This window comes from Chrysemys picta, chromosome 2 (assembly GCF_011386835.1).
Source record: "Chrysemys picta bellii isolate R12L10 chromosome 2, ASM1138683v2, whole genome shotgun sequence".
Classification (NCBI taxonomy): Eukaryota; Metazoa; Chordata; order Testudines; family Emydidae; genus Chrysemys; species Chrysemys picta.
In genome coordinates, this window is record NC_088792.1 from 281,862,304 (window position 1) to 281,885,411 (window position 23,108).

Genomic DNA, 23,108 nt, shown 5'->3' on the forward strand with positions numbered 1-23,108 from the left:
TATATATATATATATATATAGTACCACAGATCTTTACAGGGGCCAATGTAACGATTGCCTGGAAACAGAGCAAAAGAGCTCTCTGGGCTGCATCTGGAACACCTCTGACCGCGCTGCCAGAGGGAAGATAACAGAGCAGAGGAGCGTTTCCCTCCCGTCACAACCGACAGCAGACACAATCGAGGAGGAAAGCACCCGAACTCTGGAAGCTGGAATCCCGTCCATGCAAACAGCGGCCTGCACACAAGAGTCCTTTTTCTTGGATGTGTTTCCCACATTGTTGGAGTGGAAAAAATTCCCCTGCAGTCAGGTGGACGGAAGACGGAAGCTCGGCCTACCAGGCCAGCCTGGAGCAGAAAACCCTGCATAAGGAGAGCACTAATGGGCTCCAACTGAGCAAAGGCTGAATGATTGGGGAAGGGAGGGGACTGAATGGGGGGGGGGAAGAGGGGTGGGCAAGAAGTTCTCAATCTTGAGATCTATTTGGCTGCGAAATGGTCCTGCCTAGAGAAGCGACAGGAACCCCATTGCTTGGGACAGTTGAAACAGCCTGGAGAATACCCTGTAGGGAAGAAGCCCGGCTGGAGAGGAATGTGGTCTGAAGCAGGAATTCCCCATGTATTTCACAGAGTGGATCACAGCGTCTCTGGGATCCACAGTGGGAAATGCTATAGAAGGGCAAAGTGGTTCCAGTGTATGAACAGCGAGCAGCACAATAGCAATGCAGCAGACTCCCTCCAAGTCTAATGTGTCGTGGGCGCTTTGTTTTCATAGAATCATAGAATATCAGGGTTGGAAGGGACCTCAGGAGGTTATCTAGTCCAACCCCCTGCTCAAAGCAGGACCAATCCCCAGACAGATTTTTACCCCAGATTTTTGCCTAAGATCCCTAAATGGCCCCCTCAAGGATTGAACTCACAACCCTGGGTTTAGCAAGCCAATGCTCAAACCACTGAGCTATCCCCCAATATTTTTGCCAGTATCTGTTTTAAACAAATGGTGGCAGTGGGGCAAGAATCAGTCTCAGGCGCGTCCCCGTTGGGAATGACCATTCGGCTGAAGAAATGAAAGCGGAGACTTCAAGGGCAACGACGCTCCTCCCTACCATGCCCCCATATGTGCACATACCCCTCCGGGGACGTTGGGATCTGCCTTTCCAGCCAGCAGCAGCCGGATGATCTCCTCCTTCGAGTGGGCAGCAGCCACATGTAAAGCATTTCGGCCATTCTGGAAGGGGTCGGAGAAAGAGCAGTTAGCAACACGCCTTAAAAACCTCAGCAGCAGCAGCTGACATCACCAGCGTAGTTTCAACTGCTCAGTCCTGCCGGGATGGGTTTCCTCTCTCAACCAACAGGTGCTGAAAGGCGCCAGATGGGCAGCCCACCAGCATGAAGAGCTCTGTTTATCCACTGAAAAGGCTCAGTGTAGAGACATCTTTCCTACCCAGCTCTGCTAACCTGCCTCAACACTGGCCTGGAGGGACCATCTGTCACGCTGTGTCCGTGCGTCAACCTTGAATGGTCTCTTGCAACATGTGTTAACTCCTTATGCTTAAGTCTGTTCCACCTTGTGTTTAGCTATGAAACCTTCCCCGGACCTGAAGAAGAGCTCTGTGTAGCTTGAAAGCTGGTCCCTCTCACCATCAGAAGTTGGTCCAATCACAGGTATTACCTCACCCACCTTGACTATCTCTCTAGGCATTTATGTCGCAGTCATCACTGTGATATCTGAGCACCTGACATTGTACCTCGGGATGGAAGGGTAGTTTAGTCTCCACACCTATGCAGGGAGGGCAAGTATTGAAGTCTCTACCAATTAGGGGGCCAGTTGAGGATCACAAATTCTGCAGTGGGGACACCTGTCAACAGGGAATAAGCCAGAGAGCTCCAAGCTCAAACAGTTGGCAGATGGAAACTAGTTTGGGTCAGTTCTGAGCTGGGACAGATTTCAACCACCTAGAGGCTTAAGTCCTGAGCCCTACTTACAAAAAAGCAACCTGCCGTGCATGCTTACTGGCAGCCTCCCAGTTTTCATAGCCATCACCAGAACTGCATTAAAACCCTAAGTTACAGGTCCAGGAACTCTCTACAGTGGTTTCGCCAGCCAAGCATCTCAGTTGTTAACAGTGATATCAGACTCCCAGAGATATTCGTTCCATAACTGGCAATTCTACCAATAGAGTTGATGCCAATCAATGTCCTGAATACAATGCCCTCCCCCCGCAACAAAACAACAAAAACTCAATCCCAACCCACAGTCTCTCCACATGGATGATTTAGAAATCACCAATCATAGCCATTGCTACTAAAAATAATTAGCTGGTGGCCAACCAGCTAACAGAGGGGAAAATCTCTTTGATGGAAAACTATATCAAGAACTGAGCTGCTAGACAAAGATCATCTGGGCAAATCTCCACACTGCAATAGATAAATAATAAAAATACGTCGCCCTCTTATACCACCCTTCACCCAAGGATCTCCAAGGCCCCTGAATTTAGCAAATCACTTAAGCATTAAGACCCATTGAAGGCAGCGAGATTGAAGCACACGCTTGAGTGCTTTGCTGAATCGGGGCCTATGCACTCAAACATTCACTGATTTAGCCTATGGGAACAATGAATACAAAGATTGCAAGCATAAAAGATGATTTGTTCTGTTTCTAACCTACCCAAGATTCTAGGTAGTCCGATGGCCCCTCCTTGTCGCTTAGCTAAAGAAAATGGATTCAAAACCACTTTTCTAATGTATGGGCTTTATTAACCATCTCCAATAGCTAATAACTAATACAATCACAAAACACATCATCAGATAACTACCTCTAAACTTACTTAACCTTCCCTGTCTAACTCACAATGGGACAACCAAAGAGAAAAGAAATTCACCTGACAACTGTCACATGAATATCAAATAAATCAATGCTCCTCATCCCAAATCTACCAAATATCCTGAGACGATGGCCATTTTTGTTTATTGCTGTTGCCAACCCCCAAATTAAAATACCTTATTAAGGTCGCTAAATTACTTACAAAATAAAGGGTCTGGGCCAACAGTCTACATAAGTGCAAGGGTTTCAGATCTCATCGTCCAATCGGAGCATTTCCTAGATCCTCAGACCATGGGAGCCATCCAATCCCTGTATCTGCCAAATGTAGGGCTTGTCTTCACTACGGGCTAAATCGGCGCCTCTGCGATTCATGCAGCGGCATCGATTCAGTGGGTCTGGTGAAGACTCAGTAAGTCGATGGGCGAGCGCTCTCCTGTCGACTTAATTAATCCACCTCAATGAGAGGCGGAAGCTAAGTCAATGGGAGAGTGTCTCCCATCAACATAGACCGGTGTAGGTACCGCTTGACGACGTAAGTGACATCGACGTAAGTTACGTAACTTACACACCTTAACTAGCGTAACTGACATCGACTTACAGGATAAGTGTAAACAAGGCCTCGGTATTAAGCGTTTTGTCCCTCCACTGGCCACCTGGCTGCATGGAGCTTGACTCTTCTCTCCTTAATATAGTAATGTTTTGTAATTGCAGCTGCAATACGAGAGCCAGGGAAGTCAGGCTGTCTCTCAGCTTGAGGAGCCAGGGTTGTTCAAAACAGCCTGGCAGGGAACCATCAGGTCTCCTCAATGGAAAGGACAATTTTGCTGCACTAGGTTTGCAGGGCAAGCTCAGGCCCTTGGGATGAATCTGCACTGACTAACAACAACAACATCCGAATATGCATATGAAGTGGGCTGTAGTCCACGAAAGCTTATGCTCTAATAAATTTGTTAGTCTCTAAGGTGCCACAAGTACTCCTGTTCTTCTTTTTGCGGATACAGACTAACACGGCTGCTACTCTGAAACAACATCTAACTCTTATACAGGGCGTTTCATCCCTAGATCTCAAAGCGCTGTACTAAAGAAGTCAGTATCATGACCCCCATTTACAGATGGGGAAACTGAGGCACTGAGAGGTTAAAGTAGCATTCCCAACGTCGCCCAGCAGACCAGTGGCAGAACTGGGATTAGAACCTAGGTCTGGATCCCAGTTCAGTGCTCTGAGGAGTATGCCAGGCATGAGAAGGCGTTTTCTATATACTCAAAGGCAGAGTGTGACAGAAAAATGGCCTATTAACCCTCATCCTCGGGACTCCCAAAATCATCTCTCTCTCCCTCCCTCTGAACAGGACACAGCCTTAACTGTCTCCATAGCCTCCCACTGCTTTCCCCCAGTGCAAGCATTCACTGGAAAAAAAACCATCTTCCCTGAGGGAGCTTCACTTTTTCTTCTAGCCTCCTCCTTCTCTGCCACCAGCCCCTTTGCCTGCTCCCACCACCAGCCAACTCTGGGCTAGCCTCAGGAGCTGTGCCCTGCCTGCACGTTGCTGCTCCCAGACCCAGGGGAAGGTGAGAACCGGGCACCGAGACAGCCAGGTCAGGAAATTCAATCTAGACAAATGTAAAGTACTATATGAGGCAGGAAACATCAACTACAGAACTGCAGCACGGGGACTATCTACCTGGCAGTAGTACTGGTGAAAAAGTTCTGGGGGTCATAGTGGATCGCAAATTGAAACAGGAGCCCAGAATGCCATGCAACTGCAAAAAAGGTGACTATCACCTGGGGACGTATTAGCAGGAATGCCGTGCGTAAGACATGGGCAGTACCTGCCCCGCTCCACTCTGCGCTGACGAGGCCTCAGCTGGAGCACTGTGTCCAATTCTGGGTGTCGCATTCGAAGAAAGATGTGGAGCGTCCAGAGGAGAGCAGCACAAAAGATAAAACGTTTATAAAACCTGACCCCTGAGAAAAGAAGATTGAGGGGGGCCCTGATAACAGTCTTCAAATACGTTAAGGGCTGTTATAAAGAGGATGGTGATCAATTGCTCTCCATTCAAGGTAGGACAAGAAATAATGGGATTAGGCTGCAGCAAGGGAGATTTAGGTTAAATATTAGGAAAAACTTTCTAACTATAAAAAGGAGTTCAGCTCTGGAAGAGGCTTCAACGGGAGGTTGTGGAATCCCCGTCATTGGAGGTTTTTATAAATAAATAAATGGAGATATCCTATCTCCTAGAACTGGAAGGGACCTTGAAAGGTCATCGAGTCCAGCCCCCTGCCTTCACTAGCAGGACCAAGTACTGATTTTGCCCCAGATCCCTAAGTGGCCCCCTCAAGGATTGAACTCACAACCCTGGGTTTAGCAGGCCAATGCTCAAACCACTGAGCTATCCCTCCCCCCTAACATGTTTTAAGAACATGTTGGACAGACACCAGTGGGGGATGATCTAGGTTACCTTGGTCCTGCCTCAGTGCAGGAGGCTGGACTGGATGACTTCTTGAGGTCCCTTCCAGCCCGGCGTTTCTCTGATTCTATGTCAGGAATGGGGCAATGGGAAGTTGAGTGGTTCTGGGTGGGAAAGAGGAAAGGTGGTGACAGAGCGAGGGAGCAAACGGAGAGCAGGGAAAGCAAGGAGAAACTGAGGGAGACGCTCCAGGAATAACCTCATGTAATGCCCAGTGGCTGAGGACGGCTAGGGGACAACCTGGAGCAGTAGTCAAGTGTGCGTGGGTGCTGGGGTAGTTGGGCTGTTGATTGGGATCAGAAGCAGACGGGGGCAATGGTCAGAGTTCTCGCAGCGGTCAGTAGCTGGAAGATCCAGTCTGAGGGGCAGGGGCAGTGGGTTGGGAAGGGGAAGTCAGGCAAGTCAGCAGGGGCAACAAAGTAGGGTCAGGGGAGGCAGTCTAGTCAGCAGGCAACGGTCTGTTGCTCAGACAGCTTCCTCTTCCTGTTGGAGCCTTTATATGGTCCAGGTACCCAATGAGAGTGCTGCCTGTCCATCCAATCATGGCTGTGGTCGGTAGGCCTTTAGCACTAAGGTTGTTGGGGAGGAGTAGCGGGTTCAGTGCACTACCGTAGTACAGCCACTACGGTTGTTGCCTAAGGACCTGGCAGGCCTGGGCTCAATAATGGGGCCCTTAGTAGGGGGAGCCCCGATCCTCAGGCTGGCCCAGGGGAACCTTGGCTCTGAAGCAAGCCTCTGCTTCCTACTCCACAGGGCTGGCTGCATTTTGTTGTTTACTGGCGAGTGGCCAAGGACTAGCACAACTCTGGGCAGTAAAAGCATGTTGGCTGCCATTATTTATTATGTATATTATGATAGCACCTAAGAACCAGTGCCCCCTGGCTCTAGGGGCTGCACAATCACAGAACAGATAGACATTCCCCACCCAAGAGAGCTTACAGTCTAAATGTACAACTATAGAGAACAGGTGGAGACAGGCAGACAGATGAGGGAAACAATGAGACCACAGTGGCTGGCATGACGGGCAGCGATCTCAGCACAACAGTGGCCTAACTGTCAAGTGCTTTGTAGGCCTCACAGGCAAAGGGGTGATATGGTCAAAGCAACAAACTGGGAAAAGGATCTTTGTGACAGGCATTTGAGTGTCCTCACGGTCAAGGCCCTCCCTGGCCTGTCCCCACCCTACCCATCATCTCTCATGAGATTTGTGACGGCCAGAGGGGAGGATGTCGCCGTAGACGAGTCGTAAGATGAGGAGGGCCTAGACAATGGCTCTAGCTGTGTGGACAGAGAGGAAAGGCTGGACCCTAGACATGTGATGCAGAAAGAAGCATGAGGAATTAGACGTGGCCTGGATGTGAGGCCCTAGAAAGAGAAGAGCTGAAGAGGACGTCCAGGTTACAGGCCTGAATGACAAGGATGGGGGTGTTTCTCGCAGCGACCGAGAAAGGCTTCCGACCTGGACTGTATCCAACACGACAGTTCCTGTAGTCCGTTACCATCAGCCCTCCCTTAGACCTCCCATCCTACAAGAAATGGCTCTTGACACACCCCTCCCCTACCAAGGCTGTGCAAACCTCAAGAGAAATCTCCTTCCAAGGCAGCACTTAAGGCTGGACTGTGCGATTTACTGTTGCTGCAAAAGCAGCCGCTCGCAGGCCTGTTGTGGCACTTGAAGGTCCACGTGGCAGAAGAAATGCCTCCAATGCATCTTCTTGACGGACGACAGCTCCGTGCTGCTGCAGTAATAATCTTGTCCTTAGGCATGAAGGACTCTCGCCGGAGCAGCTCTGAATGATCGCTCGGGCTGATCCTGACAAACGTCAGCGGAGAGGGGATTTGTCTAGCTGCCCTCTGCTCAACAGGCTGTGACGTTATTACACGGAGATCAAGCTTGGTAAACGCTTGCTGTTATTCTTCAACCTGGTGCTAGATCTGCCTGAGTGAGGCACAGCATGTCGTTTCCCTGACATACACCTCGTCTCTCTGTCCCTGCAATAGCTCAGGGCAGGGAGCCGCCTATTTATTATGCACTCATATTTCTCGGACATTTTTATTTCTGAGCTTGTTTATTGGCGGCTGCATTGTCCAGTGGATAGAGCACAGGTCTGGGAGTCAGGAGTTCTGATTCTCTAGTCCCCGCTCTGCTACTGACCTGCTAGGCGGTCCTGTGCAAGTCACTTCGCTTTCCCTTTCCCACCCTTTGTCTGTCTTGTCAACACACAAACTTGCAGCAATTTTGATTTAAGAACACTGTACGTCAGTTTTGCTTATGGTTCCTAATGGATTTTAATTGAACTCAACTGACCCTAGTTGGCCTGCTATAGGAGTGTCCAGGAAGCCTTTTGCACCTCACTTTAAAATCACATTTAAATTAATCTGGTGTAACTCTGAAGAGCTTGTCCACATACAGTTATAAGCTTCTTGGGGCGGAACTGGCTCTGACTACATACGCTTGTACAGCCCCAAGCACACTGAGGTCCTAGTTGAGGTTGTGGTCACTAGGTAGCACAATGTTATAAAAGATTAATAATTTCTGTTTTCCACAAGTATTCAAACGTTAATCTGTGTTGCCAAGTTGCAACTGGTCAGATAAAGTCACATGATATTGTTTCTGCTCCATGACTGGAAGAATGCAAGAGTGCTTTTTAGTGTGAATACCGGGGTGTATGAACTTAAATGACTCTTTCTGGGAACACTCATAGGTAAAATCCACAGACCTGCACAACAGGGAGTTTTGAGTGAATTTGCATCTGCCAAAGTCCCATTCAAATCTCCCCAGGTCTCCCAGCAAAGAGAGGTGAAGTGAGGACCCAAGATTCCTAATGTAAGAGACTAACATTTGGAAAACCCACTTTCAGAAAAGTTTGTCTCCAGGAAAGAGCAAAATCAAAGCCATTGGGGCTGGAATATTCTTTGAGGTCTCTCCTCCCAGCCTCACTTCCATGGGCTACTGGTGCAAACCAAACCCTTCACTCTCAGATCCTGTCCCAGGACAAAGTCAAAGGGAGCAGGAGGGTATAATCGTACAAGAGAGGTACCCCACCAAAGCCGCTTAGATCTACCCCAAACCATGGTCCTCATCAGTTGAACCTGAGTTGAAGGAGATTGTCTTAAACAAAGGAAGGGTTAAAAAAGAGAGAGATTTTAAACTTCTCATTGAAACCCACGTGGGAAAATCCTTCCTCACTAGTAAATGCTTAAAAACCCTGCCTTAACATGGATCCCCAAAGGAATCTTCACACTAAAGAGGAGAGGGGCTTGGCAGGTGAAGGAATTGCACTGTTCTTATTGGGGCTTCTCTGGAGGGTGGCTCTGGGGTAACCTCGTGGTGAGAGACCAGGCCTAGAAGCCAGGCCTGGCTTCTAATCCTCATTCTGAAACCGAGGGCCAGATTCTGATCTCAATTAGACTGGTGGTGTCAATCCAGTTTTCCTTCAGAGATTCTTCCAACGCCTAATAGACCTTAACTCTAGGAAACATTTCCTGATGTTCCTCACATGCTTTCCTAAGCTCAGGTTCAGTCCCTTGCTCTTTGCCATAAACAATTCCTCTCCCTCCTCCATGTCTGTTTCATTCACATGACGTCAGATGAAAGGCTGGGCTTGTTGTTAAGGCACTGGGGAGGTTCTCAGAAAACAGGGGTTCAAATCCCAACTCTGCCACAAGCTCGCAGTGTGCCCTTGGGCAACTCACTTTATCTCTCTAGGCCTCAGTTCCCACTTCTAAAATGGGGATTGCAATTCTTCCTTTGTCATGCCTATGTAGCTACTCAGCTCGCTAAGCAGGGACTGTCTCTCACTAGGGGTTTGTACAGCGCCCAGGACAATGGAGCCCTGACCTCACTTTGGTGCTATCGTAATACAAACAATGAATGAGAATACTATCGCCAGACAGTTATCAGATCCCCTCCAAATGGTCATGTAGCCGATAACTCCATACTATACAGAGTCCTTTAACATGAGTCTCTCTCTCCTTGCTCCACTTATTCCCATCAGGGCTCTAGACAGCTGGATAGTAAGTGGTCTCTTACCTTAGTTTGGTCTGAAAGATTCACTCCCAGCTCCAGCAACCTCTCGACAATGGACAGCCTGTTCTCTCTCACCGCGATCATGAAGGGGGTCAGGCCCGACTCCTGGAGGAGACAAGACAGGCATTGCTGACTGAGCACCTAGTTGGCCCACACAGGTGCCCGTGTCATCACGGGCTATTGCTGCTCATTTCTTCCTTAGAAAGGTCACCTTTCAGGCAACCCCCACTTCAGCACCTGATCCCAGCTGCCATGCCGGTGCATGGGGAGGGAGGCTAATATCTCAGGTAGCAAGGGTCCCAGCCCACACTGTGCTGTCTAAACACGGTCAATTACCCTCAAAACCCACCTTCCGAGATCTTTCCAAGAGGTGAAAATGGAACGACTCAAGCACAATTCTTTTCGGCCCAGTTTGAGATTAGAGCCGAGTCGATCAGGACTGTAAGAACTGCTGGGTGTGTCCTTTCCCGGGCATGGCGTTTCATTAGATTGCAGCTGTTTTATGGCTGGAACAGCTCAGCCATGCTGTCCCGTCCTGAGGGAGCACTCTGCCTCAGGCCTGCCTCATGTGTCTCTGGGGGCTTTTCTTTTCTTAAGCCAGGTCTGTAAACCCTGTGTGACCCAAAGCACCCCTGTATTCACGCCCCACACACTACTGTAATCATTAGGGTGACCAGATGTCCCGTTTTTAAAGGGACAGTCCCGTTTTTGGGGACTTTTTCTTATATAAGCGCCTATTACCCCACACCCCCCTGTCCCGTTTTTTCACAGTTGCTATTTGGTCACCCTAGTAATCATCTTTGTCCGAAATATGCCTTGTGAGGGGTCAACTGAAAACTAACAACGCACTAGTGAATAATATCATGGTGAAAAGCAGGTAGCAACATTATACATAAAGTTATGAATTCCCCTGTATGATGGTATTAGCACATGTTCAAAACCAGACAGCCCTGCCTAGGCAAAAGTTTTTAAAGCAGGTCTAGCATAAACAAAGGGATGCGTGTTTACCCCAATTTACATATAAGTAGCAAACAGGATCATCAAGGCAGCAGGGGGAGGAGATGGTAGGAAACAGAATAATTTGCATTTCAGCAAACATAAATGGGGGAAGAAAGGGCACAGAGCCTCCTTCACCACCAGACTCCATGTTGCTTTCCTCACTGCTTGAATAAACTTTACTTCGAGGCGTAACCTTCAGAAGACTCCAAGGTTCACCAGACTATCAAAGAAAGGGCCAGAGAATCCCATGTTTTCTCTTTCACCTAAGAAGACAAAGGCACCTGTGCTGTTATGCCTCTGGAAGAGATCCTGAGCAAGGCGAGGGTCCATCACCATCTTGCAGGCCTCGAAGGCCATCTTGCCAAACCCTGGAACCAAAACTTGCTAGATTAAGTTTGAGACTTTTAGAAGCGTGTTTTCCCTTTCAGGTGCTGGTAACCATTTCTAACTTTCTCTCTCATACTTGAATTCACTTAAAACCCCATCTTCTTTTGTTCATAAACTTGTTTTGCTGTTAATCTAAACCAACAGCATTGTGTTTGTACTCCAGTGGGTGTCAACACCAGTTAATGTGGCCAACTGGGGTGTTGTGTCTGGTTAGAGGAGCAAATGAATCATATTATTTCTCTGAACTGTCCTGAAGAGGGGGGGGGGGGCATTACAGAGCACATCGTTTGGGGACAATTCGGGACTGGGAGTGTGTTGGGGGTCACCTAACCAAGGCTGCTGGAAGCTGCAGACAGGCTGCTGGGATCAGAACCGCTGTACCAGGGCGGCCTAGCACACAGGTCCCTCAGGGTGTGACCTGCATGCTTGTCGGCTGGCTGTGAGTGGCCCAGGTTGGGAGTTCCAAGAGCAAAGCAGTGTGAGGCACCCAAGGTTACAGGGCAGGCAGTGACACTCAGAAAACCAGGTTGGTAAAGATTAAATGCAAGCCCAAAGCTCTTGACCCTGAATGGCTAAATGCCCTCTACAGGTAGTGGCACCAGTTAGCAACATGGGTTCAAGACTCCGGCACTTTTCCATGCTCTGTGGCTCAGACAGTGCAGCTCCGCACATGTGGAGCACTCCAGCAGACAGCCCCCTTTGGATGGGATGGTCATAGAATAGAATATCAGGGTTGGAAGGGACCTCAGGAGGTCATCTAGTCCAACCCCCTGCTCAAAGCAGGACCAATCCCCAACTAAATCATCCCAGCCAGGGCTTTGTCAAGCCTGACCTTAAAAACCCATTCCAGTGCTTCACCACCCTCCTAGTGAAAAAGTTTTTCCTAATATCCAACCTAAACCTCCTCTATTGCAACTTGAGACCATTGCTCCTTGTTCTGTCATCTGCCACCACTGAGAACAGCCGAGCTCCATCCTCTTTGGAACCCCTCTTCAGGTAGTTGAAAGCAGCTATTAAATCCCCCCCTCATTCTTCTCTTCTGCAGACTAAACAATCCCAGTTCCCTCACCCTCTCCTCATAAGTCTTGTGCTCCAGCCCCCTAATCATTTTTGTTGCCCTCCGTTGGACTCTTTCTAATTTTTCCACATCCTTCTTGTAGTGTGGGGCCCAAAACTGGACACAGTACTCCAGATGAGGCCTCACCCACGTCAAATAGAGGGGAATTATCACGTCCCTCAATCTGCTGGCAATGCCCCTACTTATACAGCCCAAAATGCTGTTAGCCTTCTTGGCAACAAGGGCACACTGTCGACTCATATCCAGCTTCTCATCCACTGTAACCTCTAGGTCCTTTTCTGTAGAACTGCTGCCTAGCCAGTCGGTCCCTAGTCTGTAGCAGTGCATGGGATTCTTCCGTCCTAAGTGCAGGACTCTGCACTTGTCCTTGTTGAACCTCATCAGATTAAATCCACAAATGCTATCCAATTAAATGATTCCTACTCCTCTGTCCGTACTGAAGGCTGGTTTTGTGGCTAAATCTCTGGGTTAGGGCTCTGTAAATCTGAGTTCAATCCCTGGCTCTCAATCAGACATTGTGTGTGACTTCGGGCAAGTCACCTCACCGCTCTTCACCTGGGTTCTCCATTTCTAACCGGGGGCGGTAATGCTTCCTGTATCTGCCGTGTCTATTTAGATGGGAAACTCTTCCAGGCAGGGACCGCCTCACTATGTGTTTGCACAGTGCCTCGCACAATGGGGCCGGGATCTCCGTGGTGGTCCTGCTATTGTAATGCACACAATAGTAGTGAAACCACTGGCTGAAACATCCCTGTTCTTAACGCGGAGAAGCCATTCAGTGCGAACCACAACTGGGAAGGAGAATGGGAGCAGGGTCGTCAGTTCATGCTGGTAATACAGGATTTACCCGCCTGTTCCAACTAGTGGAATACTCTGCCTCCAGCAGAGGTGAATACAAGATGACGCAGACAAAGGCAAACCACTGCTCCCAAGGCACCTGGCCATGTATGCAGTGGAAAGAACCATGATTAGCCCCAGTGACTCCAGCCTCACTGCCTTCCCCCGCTCCCCCCTCTCCCCCGCAATCATCATAGCACCATTTATTCTTTTGTATCTGTCATAACACAAGCCGACGCTAAAACAGCTTCCTGGTTGTTGGCTACTTACTTGGTCAGTCTGGGAGACGGCCAGGTCCCCCTTGTCCATGCCTCTCAGGGTCTGCTCCAGGGTGATCCACTCCCCTTTGGTGGCCAGCTGCAGCACTCTGCTGCCAGATGCGAACAATCCTGGGGGGCTCAGAGACGCACTGTTCTCGGACATTTTCCTTCTCTTCCCCCAAATCAGATCCTTTTCAAGGTCAGCCCTTGCACGGCTCCTTGTAGGGAAATCATATTTCTTCTCTCCTCGGCTGTGCTGGGAGAAGCCGTCTCAGGCACTGACCGATGTCAATTTCTCGTTCTTTTGCTCTCTCTTGGTAGGAGGTAAGGGCAGCAGATTGCCCCCCCCCCTCCTTCCCCCTATTCTCTATTGATTCAGACTCTTCCAATCAGAGGGGCCTTTCAGCTCAGGCTCCGGTTAAACTTTTCTAACTCCTCCTTTGTGTCCCGGTTACCTTGACATCAGCCTCCTGCAGGGGGGCGAGGTGGGGGTTGGGTTTTCTGCCTTTATCGATTTTCCTACAGGAGCTTAATTCAGTCAAGTTCACGGTCCTGGGGCATGAAAAATGCAACTCATTCTAATGAGGATTGCGTAACATCGCCATCCTGCAGTGAGCCGGATTTGAAGAATTACTGCTGCTGCTTGGCCTTTCTTGCTCAAGACAGGCCCAACAAGAGGTCACCCTCCAAGAGCTGAACTCGCCCACATGCACTTGGGTTCAGAGTCCAGGGTTTTAAGCCATTTCCCGCCAACCATTTTCTTGGGCATTTTTTGTTGTTGAAAAAGCCGCCATGATCCCAAGTGATCTAACAGCAGCAGATTCTCCCAGGCCTTCTAATTCCAATGGGGGGAGGCAGGAATTCAGGCCATAGGACTAGAAAGGACATCCTGTGTCAGGCAACCCCGCCCACATAAACTTGTTAATGAACGTATCCAGCTCCATTGTAAAACTAGTTAGAAAAGCGTATCCGTGTTCACAGCCGTTGCGGGCAGTAAATGCTGAGTGCAGTTTGCAGTCGATCAATATCTTTTTCACACCTCCCTTCTTTGCTTATGGCAAGTAGATCTGCTTCGCCTCCCTCCAGAGGGACAGAGAGAGGGCCCTGCCGAGCGAGACAGGAGCTGCTGTCTGACCTGCCATGATGAGCGGCATGTTTCTGGGCAGTTAGCCCAGGACCCGCTGCATGTATCTATTAGTAGTTATCTGTCCGTGGCAGCAGCCACATTTACCAGGTGCTTTCCAGACATACAAGGGATGGTCCCTGCCTGGAGGAGCTCATGATATAAGGATGTGGATATCTGGGAAGGGGAAGAATAAAAAGAATTTTGGATACGAGTCAAGAGGCAGCACTAGATTTCCGGCCGCGTTACAGATAAACCAGGCATGGCATAGTGGGATTGGGGGGGGAGGAGGGGAAGGGTGGATGGGTTAAACCCATGAGAACATTTGGCTAGGCAGGCAGATGGCACCCGGGCTGTGGAATGGAGGATGCCAATGTTGCCACTAGTAACAGAGAGAGCTGGTCAGAAATTTCCAGATGCAACATCTTTCCATTCAGAGGGCGTTCAGGGAGCACGGCTGATTTTGGAAACACCAAACTATAGCTGGGGGACAGTTTTGATGTTTCTGACATGAAATGGGGGCAGGATTTCACTTCCAGGAAAGATGCTGGAGCATCAGCTTTGCATCCTGCCTGGGGAGGAAAATATTTCCAAAACGTCAAAACAGTTTGCAGAAGTGAAACTTAGTTCCCCGGCCAGCTCTAGTCACAGACAGCGGCAGGAGCAAGGAGAGGGCTTCGGATACACCGCGAGTTCAGGTTGAAGGCAAGTGATCAAGCAGGAATGGTCAGAGAGGCAGGCCCAAAAGGCGGGACTGATGGGAGGGGGGCTGAGGAGTGGAGCGCTAGCTTTACGTACATTCACCCCAATAATGGCACTTGCACCGAATGTAGAGGTGTCTCACCACCTCCCTCCAGCCACTCGCTGGCACAGGAGGCCAGGTTAAATTTCCTGTAAACCGAGAGCCAGTGCGGGAACTAGGTTAGTGGGGTCTTATGTCTGGAGCACATACTACTACATCATCAATCTAGACCCTGATCCTACTTCTCTCCTAGCGGTCAGCCAAATTGCTGATTTTCTATAGATCACACCTATCCAATGGGTTTTTATTCTCTTCTTTCCTGACCAGGCCCCAGGAGAGCGTAGTCACACACTGATTTCCCGACTCGGTTCTCCTCCACTGAAAATAACGATTGACACTAGTTGCCTTAAAAAAGAAAATGTTCCAGTGACCTCTGGTGGCATCCCTGGGAATTAGTGGAAAATACTATTGATTATTGAACCGTGCTGGCCAGTCCTTGGACAGAGCAGAAGACTGGGTCAAGAGGAAGTTACGTTACATTTCTTTGTTTGAAGGGATGTTCAGAACAGGTGACTGTGATTAAAGAGGAGGATTTGAAGGCTGATCCTTTTGTTGTTTTGGGTCCATGACACAGCCTATGTCTACACTGGCACTTCCGTCGTTAAAACTTTTGTCACTCAGGGGTGTAAAGCCCTCCCCCCCTTAACGACAGACGTTTTAGCGACTGTGACTAGGTAAATAGCAACTGTGTTAACTGTTTCAGTACTGGGCCTTTTAGGAGAAACCTCCAGGTATAATGGGATGGTGGGCAGAACTGGAACAGAGAACTGGAATAAGCATCTGATACACAGCTGTGTTTGCAAGACACAGACTTTATTCCCTGGTCACATGGCAGCGATCCGTGTACTAGCACCAAGGGAACCCATGACAAATACCACACCCCTTCCTTCACACTCCCAGCTCCTGCTCTGGAGTTTTCCAAAGGGACAAAAGACCAGAGGTTGCAAAACCCAACAGAACAGCAAAGTTATGATGATACTGCAAAAATTCAGCGAGACTCTTACTAGAGCTGGTCAGCAAACAGGAAACAATTTTATCAACATTGCCCTGCTTATTTTTCAATCGAAACGTCAAAATATTTCACCCAGCTCTAATCAATATTTTAATACTTCCCTGCAGTGTTGGAAACCCAACAGGTGGGGGTGGGGGGTCTGGGAGGGAGTTAGGGTGCGGGAGAGGGTTCTGACCTGGGGCAGGAGGTTCAGGGTGCGGGCTCTGGCTGGGTGGCGCTTACCTCAGGCGGCTCCCGGTCGGTGGTGTGGTGGGGTTAAGGCAGGCTCCTTGCCTGTTCTGGCTCCATGCTGGTCCCGGAAGCGGCCAGCATGTCTGGCCCCTAAGGGGAAGCGCAGCCAGGTGGCTTTGCGCGGTACCAGCAACCACAGGCACCGTCCCCGGAGCTCCCATTGGCTACAGTTTCTGGCCAATGGGACCTGCGGAGCCAGCGCCGGGGGCGGGGGCAGCACGCGGAGCTTCCCTGATTGCCCCTGCACTTAGGGGCTGGACATGCCGGCCGCTTCCAGGGAGCTGCGCAAAGCCAGGGCAGGCAGGGAGCCTGCCTTAGCCCTGCTGTGCCACCGACCAGACTTTTAACGGCCTGGTCAGCAGTGCTGATGGGAGACGCCAGGGTCCCTTTTCGACCAGGCGTTCCAGTCGAAAACCGGATGCCTGGCAACCCTAATTGGAGGTTTACAGAAGGTGCTTATGGTCTTCAGAAGGAAAACTTAGAACAAATTCCATTTCCCACTCAAAAACATGAGGCAAAACAAAACCCTCTGTTCTGTCAGAAGCGCCAACTGAATTGCTTTTTCAATTGCAGTCAACAAATCAGTTCATCTGGCCTGCCAAGTTGTGACACCATCACAACTGAGAAAAACTGAGATTTTCATAAGCTGCATACACAATTTTCTTGCTTAGGAGAAGTGGAGTAGAAGCTCATTTGAGAAACTCTTTGCACATTTCTGATGCTTTGTAGTTTAAGACTGGGCAAGGATTGCTGACAGTTATGAGAGCATACGGCTAAAACAAACATTTATTGGGTTCTAGACCCAATTGCCTTTAGCTTCCTTCTACCTCCGTTGATGATTCTGTATAAATAGGAACAGCACCCGTGACAAATTCCCAGCCACTGAGGACTTCATGACCGTCCCCATGCTGCACACCATGGCCACTAGGAACTTCACAGCGCAGGGTAGAACTCAGATTGTTTTCTGCTCCCAAAGGGAGGCCCCAACACATTAGATATGAGGAGATTCATCGTTAGCTGTTAGCAGTATATGGCCTGTCAGGGTTCCACCCCCCCCTCTGAACTCTGGGGTACAGATGTGGGGACCCACATGAAAGACCCCCAAAGCTTATATTCTAGCAGCTTAGGTTAAAAACTTCCCCAAGGCACAAATTCCTTTCCTTGTCCTTGGACAGTATTGCTGCCACCACCAAGTGATTTAAACAAAAATTCAGGGATGGGTCACTTGGAATCCCTATTCCCCCAAAATATCCCCCCAATCCCCTTCACCCCCTTTCCTGGGGAGGCTTGAGAATAATATATAGACTAACTGCCTTTGCAACGTTAGCACAGACCAGATTCTTATCTTTAGGACACTAAAATCAATCGGATTCTTAAAAGAAGAACTTTATTATAAAGAAAAAAGTAAAAGAATCACACCTGCAAAATCAGGATGGACGGTAACTTTACAGGGTAATAAAAAGATTTAAAACACAGAGGACTCCCCTCTGGATTCAGCTTCGCAGTTACAAAAACAAGAATAAAACTACCTCTTAGCATAAGGAAATGTCACAAGCTAAAATAAAAGATAATCTAATGCATTTCCTTGCCTTACTTACAATTTTTGTAATCTTAAATTGATCATTTCAGGTAGGTTTTCAGGAGATGTGGTATCTGCCTGGTCTTTCTCTCCATCCGGAAAGGGAACGACAAAGGGAGCCACAAACAAACCACCCCCCCTTCTTTCCTCATTGGTCTGTATCACTGACTTCCTGTGTGATGTTGTATCAACTTAGAATAGATGGGGTCAAAGGTTTAAGATAACCCAGTTACTGTCCATCATTAAACAGCGTTAACTGGCTTTGGCATACAGAGACCTCTGCCTGCTTAGCTCCATGGCAAACCCACCATTGAAAATCCTTTTAACCTTTTTGTAAAGATACAGAAAAGAAGGGAAAACAGTTGAAGCATTCAAAATGTTTTCATTTTAACATCCCTTGCTCCCTTTCCTTTTAGCTGAAGGAAGTTTTTAGAAAGCAACTCCCTTGTTTGCCAGTCTTTTAGATGTTAATAATTGTCCTTTTGTGTGTGGGGGGGACGGGGGACGGGGGGGGGAGGGAGGAGACTGTTAGTTGAGATGGGCTGGAGCTGTTGTTGTTACAGTCTCATCCTGTTTCCTTAAAAGACAAAACAAGTTGGACACACACAAAAGAGGGAGAGAAAAGAAGAACAAAGATAAAAAAAAAATCAACCTGTGGCACTCTTTGCCAAAGGATGTTGTGAAGGCCAAGACTATAACAGGGTTCAAAAATAACTAGATAAGTCTATGGAGGATAGGTCCATCAGTGGCTATTAGCCAGGATGGGCAGGGATACAACACCATGCTCTGAGCATCCCTAGCCTCTGTTTGCCAGAAGCTGGGAATGAGCGACAGGGGATGGATCACTTGATGATTCCCTGTTCTGTTCATTCCCTCTGGGGCACATGGCATTGGCCACTGTCAGAAGACAGGATACTGGGCTAGAGGGACCCTGGGTCTGACCCAGTAGGGCCGTTCTTATGTTCTAAAATGCGGCTTCTGTCTTGGAGGTTGATATTCATTTACACCTCTGATGCTCAGAGCATCCTAACTCAGCAGAAGGAAAACAGCCAGAAAATTTGTGCTGGTTCTCATTTGGGGTGCAGTCCCCATTAGGGACTAACCTACTGAGTTCCCACTCCTGCCATGGATATCTTTGTGGTGACTGCAGATATCTAGCTAAGTGTTTTCGTATCTGTGTAATTCCCACGCAGTTCCTGAAGGTGGCATCCATGCACTATAATGCTCAGCATCACAGTGAAGGAAGGTAGGGTGGGTGAGTGAGAGAGGTCTTGAACTTTTTTTAAACTTGGTTTTACATTCACTATTTAATTAGAGGGCAGTGATACAACCGTGGGTGATGGGACTGTAACATCAGAAACGGGGCAAGGTGCTTGCAGCTCTGGAAGAGAAGATCACTTTGCTTTGTAGAGCTAGGCACGTACACAATAAACATTCCGTTCCCCACACACCTTCCCGTTCAGATTCAAGCACGTACCTGTCCGCTCCTTGCTGGATGCAGCCGCGTCCCTCTCCCTTCCCTAAGCTCCTTCTGCTTGTCTTCAAATCAGAGACCTCTCGTGCCTGGCACTTGTCTTGTCCCACAGAAGAAATGGCCAGTGGCAAACACCACAACATTGCTCACTGGTATGTGTTTGGATGAGCCCAGCGCCCATAGGTATGAAATTCACCATTAGCAAACAGTAAGCTTCACCAGCCAAGCGGCAATATAACAAAACACCCTATTGTCATTTGGACACTGCATACAAGAGGGCAGAGCTGAGGTCGCTCAGAGCAGTTAACAGGCCGCACTTTCTGGGTGTTAAATCTCACGTTCGCCATTCGGTTAACATGAGTTTAACACACTGGACAGGAATGGGGTGGGGGGGATTAGGCTCAGTCACAAAGAGAAACAGACTAAGGGAACCCCCCTATTTTCCTTCAGCCTCACGTTGGTGGGGTAACCCCAACCGTGTTCTGCCCTAGTAGTGATGGTCTAGTCCCAGGAGAGGTGTCTCGGGAAGCCAGGCGGCTGATGGGTCAGAGTGGTTGCGGTTGCATCGTGGATTGAAGAATCGCAGTAATTCCCGAGCGGATAGTTTGGCACGTCACTGGGGAAGGCTCATCCAATCTCTTCGGGGCAGGCAGAGATTTAGAAAACTCATTTGATGGAAATAACCACATGCAGTTTTCTTGGATGGAAGCAGTGCTGCAAGGAAAAAGTTCATTGCGCCTTTACTTGCAATGCCACGCGACTTTCACCTTACAGCTGATGCTGATGGCCTGAAGCCAAGCTGTCAGGACCTGTAACATAAGCAGGCTCAAGGCAGAATAGGACTTGGATGGGAGACCAACCCCCTCTCCTCGAAAAGCCCAGGTGCTGCTGATCCAGTAGGTGACGCTCTCCCCTGTGCATCTGCATCCACCGGGCGATTGCTCTGTGCCCCGGCGCAGATGAAAGGGGTTGTATAACACATCCAGTTCCTGCCCCTGGAAGGCATGAGCTCAGCACTTGGGCCCAGATGAAGGTGTTTGCAATGGCTGGAGGCGGAGCTGCCTCTGTTACCAACTCAGCAGTGCAAGAAGCGGCAGGCTAGCCGTTCCCGGCCCCGCCCGGTCTGCGCTCCTCCTGGCTGGCTGAGTCAAGAGCTTTCCCTGTTGCCTGCTCTCGCTCTGCCCAACGCGGCCTTGTAACGCCAGCCACAACGAGCCGGCAGCGTGGGGCCACCCTTTGGCCAGGCCTCGGCTGGGGAGAGCAGCGTGGGTGCCAGCGGGTGGCAGTGGGTCAGTGGCGGAGGAAAGCAGCAGCGGCCATCTGACAGTACAGCCACTCCCTGTCTGCTCCTGCAGTGACTCGGAGTCTCCCGCTCCCCTGTGGGGTGCAAGGGCATTCAGGCAGTTTGTGGCTGCCACCAGAAAGCAAACATGCACAGAGCAGACAGCGGGCCTGCTGCCCCTCCTGTGGGCGATGATGGGCACGGAGGGACCAGAACCATGAACGTGACAAACAGGTTAGGGAGGAGAGAACAGCGCTGGGTCCAGCCTGGGGATCGTGGCTTGCAGCCTCCATGCTTTGGTGCAACAGGGAGGATATTTCAGGTGAAGCCAGGCAGCTGGCACAAGGCTGGTTCATAGGCACAGTCTAAGGGCGGCATGTAGTTGTGATCCTGCCCACAGCCCCATGGGCCATGGTGGGCGTCCCTGCAGAGCTGTCGCTCTGAATTCTTCCCCTGCCTACCCCTCTCCTTCGCTCTGGCAGTCAGGTAGCTCGGCCTGGCCCCCGTTACACTGGCTTTCCGAAGTAACAGGGCCTGTTCAGCTCAGACTGATCAGACCTCGCAGAGGGGGAATGAGAGAGAGATTCTGGCTTAGGGGCAGAGTAGAAGTCTCATGCTATTCTGTTTCTGTTACTAATGCTGTAACACACCCACTGTAGGATTGCGTGGCTCCTTGTAGACCGAACTGATTCTCCCGCTCTGGGAGCACAGACCTCCAGCATCGGAGCTAGATTGTCAGCTCTTTGGGCAGGGGCGGGCTTTTTGTTCTGTGTTTGTACAGCGCCTAGCGCGATGGGATCCTGACGGGGGCTCCCACGTGCTTCAGTAGTACGAACAGTGAATAATTAAGGGGAAGCCCTGTTAGCAATGTGAGGCCTCAGATACACAGCTGCGCCGTTCTGATTCCATCCAGCAGAGGGCAGTGGCACTCAGACACACCGGCCATCATATTGTAAATGCTTTGCACTTACGGAGCACAGGTGAGCACGTCAAGCCTCTTGCAAACGTTGGGTTATGGGGTGACCCTGAACCCAGGCATAAGGGACTGAGCAGAATGAAAGGGGAAGCGCAGAAGGTGGGGCAGAGTGGGGCAAGACACAGACAGCGCAGTGAGCTCTCCTACTGCAAGAATGATCACAGCAGGTTTGGGGCTCAGTTATTCATCGCCTCCATCCATCTGTTGAGCATCCACCGCCAAACAAGCATTGTCTGGTGCGGAGATCTCCTGGCTGCGTCCTTGAAGGCAGGATGGGTACGGCCCATGTTCCGTGCCCAGCTGTCCAGGAAAGGGGCTCTGGGGAATTCACGTGCAGTTCTCATTCTCCTTTGCTGGCTGGTGTTAGAAGGGGGAAGGAGAAAACCCGACAGTAGCAGGAGCGAGGCAGACATCAAAAACCGTAAACACAGCACGGAGCCAAGCTTTTCATGTGGAACCGGACGACGGCACGCCAGACACTCTCCATTTTCAAGTGGCCCAACTGGCCATGGGACAGGAATGAGAAACCAGCCGTTTGCCCTCCTGACCCTTCCATGGCCAGTAGGCCCCACGTGCGAGCTGGTATTAAAGCATTGCTCCTCCTTCGATTGCCCGGAGAGGCCAATTCCCACCCTGTTTGATCGGGTGGCTGGACCCCGCTCAGGATGGGAGTAACACACCCCGGCTATTGTTTCTGGCTGCCAGGAGTAGTGCTGAGTGTCAGTGCATTGCCCCTTTCACGGCCGGGGAGAGCTAATGACACAGACGGAGCCGTGACTGAATGAGATTCACCGGGGTCGTGAGCTCTCTGACTAAGCCAGAAAAGAATCTCTGACAAGCCATTCCTGATGTAATGAGTGGGAAGAACCGGAGCCCAGAGTGCAATTTAGTTTGGCAGCTCTCTGTGGACAATCAAAGGTCAGACTGTGGTGTCCCTTTTTTTTTTTTGGTCTGTTCCATGGCTTTTGTTCAAGGCTGCATCCTCGAGGACACAGATCCTCTACCCCGGTGGAGAGCTAGCAGCATGGGTGGGCAAGCGGGTCTTTGTTACAGCAGGACTTAGCATGCAAATCGCTTTGCTTTAACCCAAGCTGCCGGGGGTGGGAATCCAGGATGGACCCGTGGTGGAAACGGACGAAAGGCGGAAGAGCTCTGATCCCAGCTCTGGCGCTGCGTGTCTTGCCCCTTTTGAGCTTCAGATTTTTATTATTATATTTGTAGTGTTGTAGTTCGTAGATGCCCCACTGTGGGAGGCGCTGTACAAACACAGAACAAAAAGACAGTCCCTACCCCAAACAGCTTCCAAGCTAACGTAAGAGACAGCTGGTGGCTATAGACAGACCAATGGGGGAATACAAGGAAACACAGAGACAATATTCATCCGCATGATAGGCAGTGGCGTCTGCACACCGGCAGCCTAACTGTCGTCATGTTTTTTGAGGTATTTAATATGTTAATAACTGTCGGTCATTTTAGTTGGTAGGGGCAGGGAGAGTTCCCTATGCTTGTGTATCGGGCCTAGTACAAAGGGCCCCAGTACTGGCTGCTGTACGACCTGTTACTGTAACATACATATGAAATAACCACAGACACGGTGGTCTTCGCTCCTAGATTTCGCTAGTGTTACCTGTTGGGGCATTTTATGCTCGCAAAAGGAAAGGAGCGAAGACGTTGGTATTCCACCCCAGCCTACTTTTCCAGCTCTAACGCTGTGTGGATAAAAGAAACAGCACCTTGCATGGCTGT

The 23,108-nt window shown here is 49.8% G+C and overlaps 1 protein-coding gene across 23 annotated transcripts in view; it reads right to left on the bottom strand.

Annotated features, from left to right (window-relative positions):
- Positions 1–23,108, bottom strand: part of PTP4A3 (protein tyrosine phosphatase 4A3) — a 284,614-nt gene that overhangs the window by 65,471 nt on the left and 196,035 nt on the right. For 10 of the 23 annotated variants that reach the window (XM_065586288.1, XM_065586287.1, XM_065586284.1 and 7 more), the window contains one exon: positions 9,326–9,427. In XM_065586288.1, the coding sequence (XP_065442360.1) occupies positions 9,326–9,427 (102 nt within the window). Of the gene's footprint in view, positions 1–1,128; positions 1,228–9,325; positions 9,428–12,893; positions 16,063–17,649; positions 17,755–23,108 lie in introns of those variants that run through there. The other 13 variants (XM_042860945.2, XR_010599033.1, XR_006177004.2 and 10 more) reach the window with 9 other exon arrangements.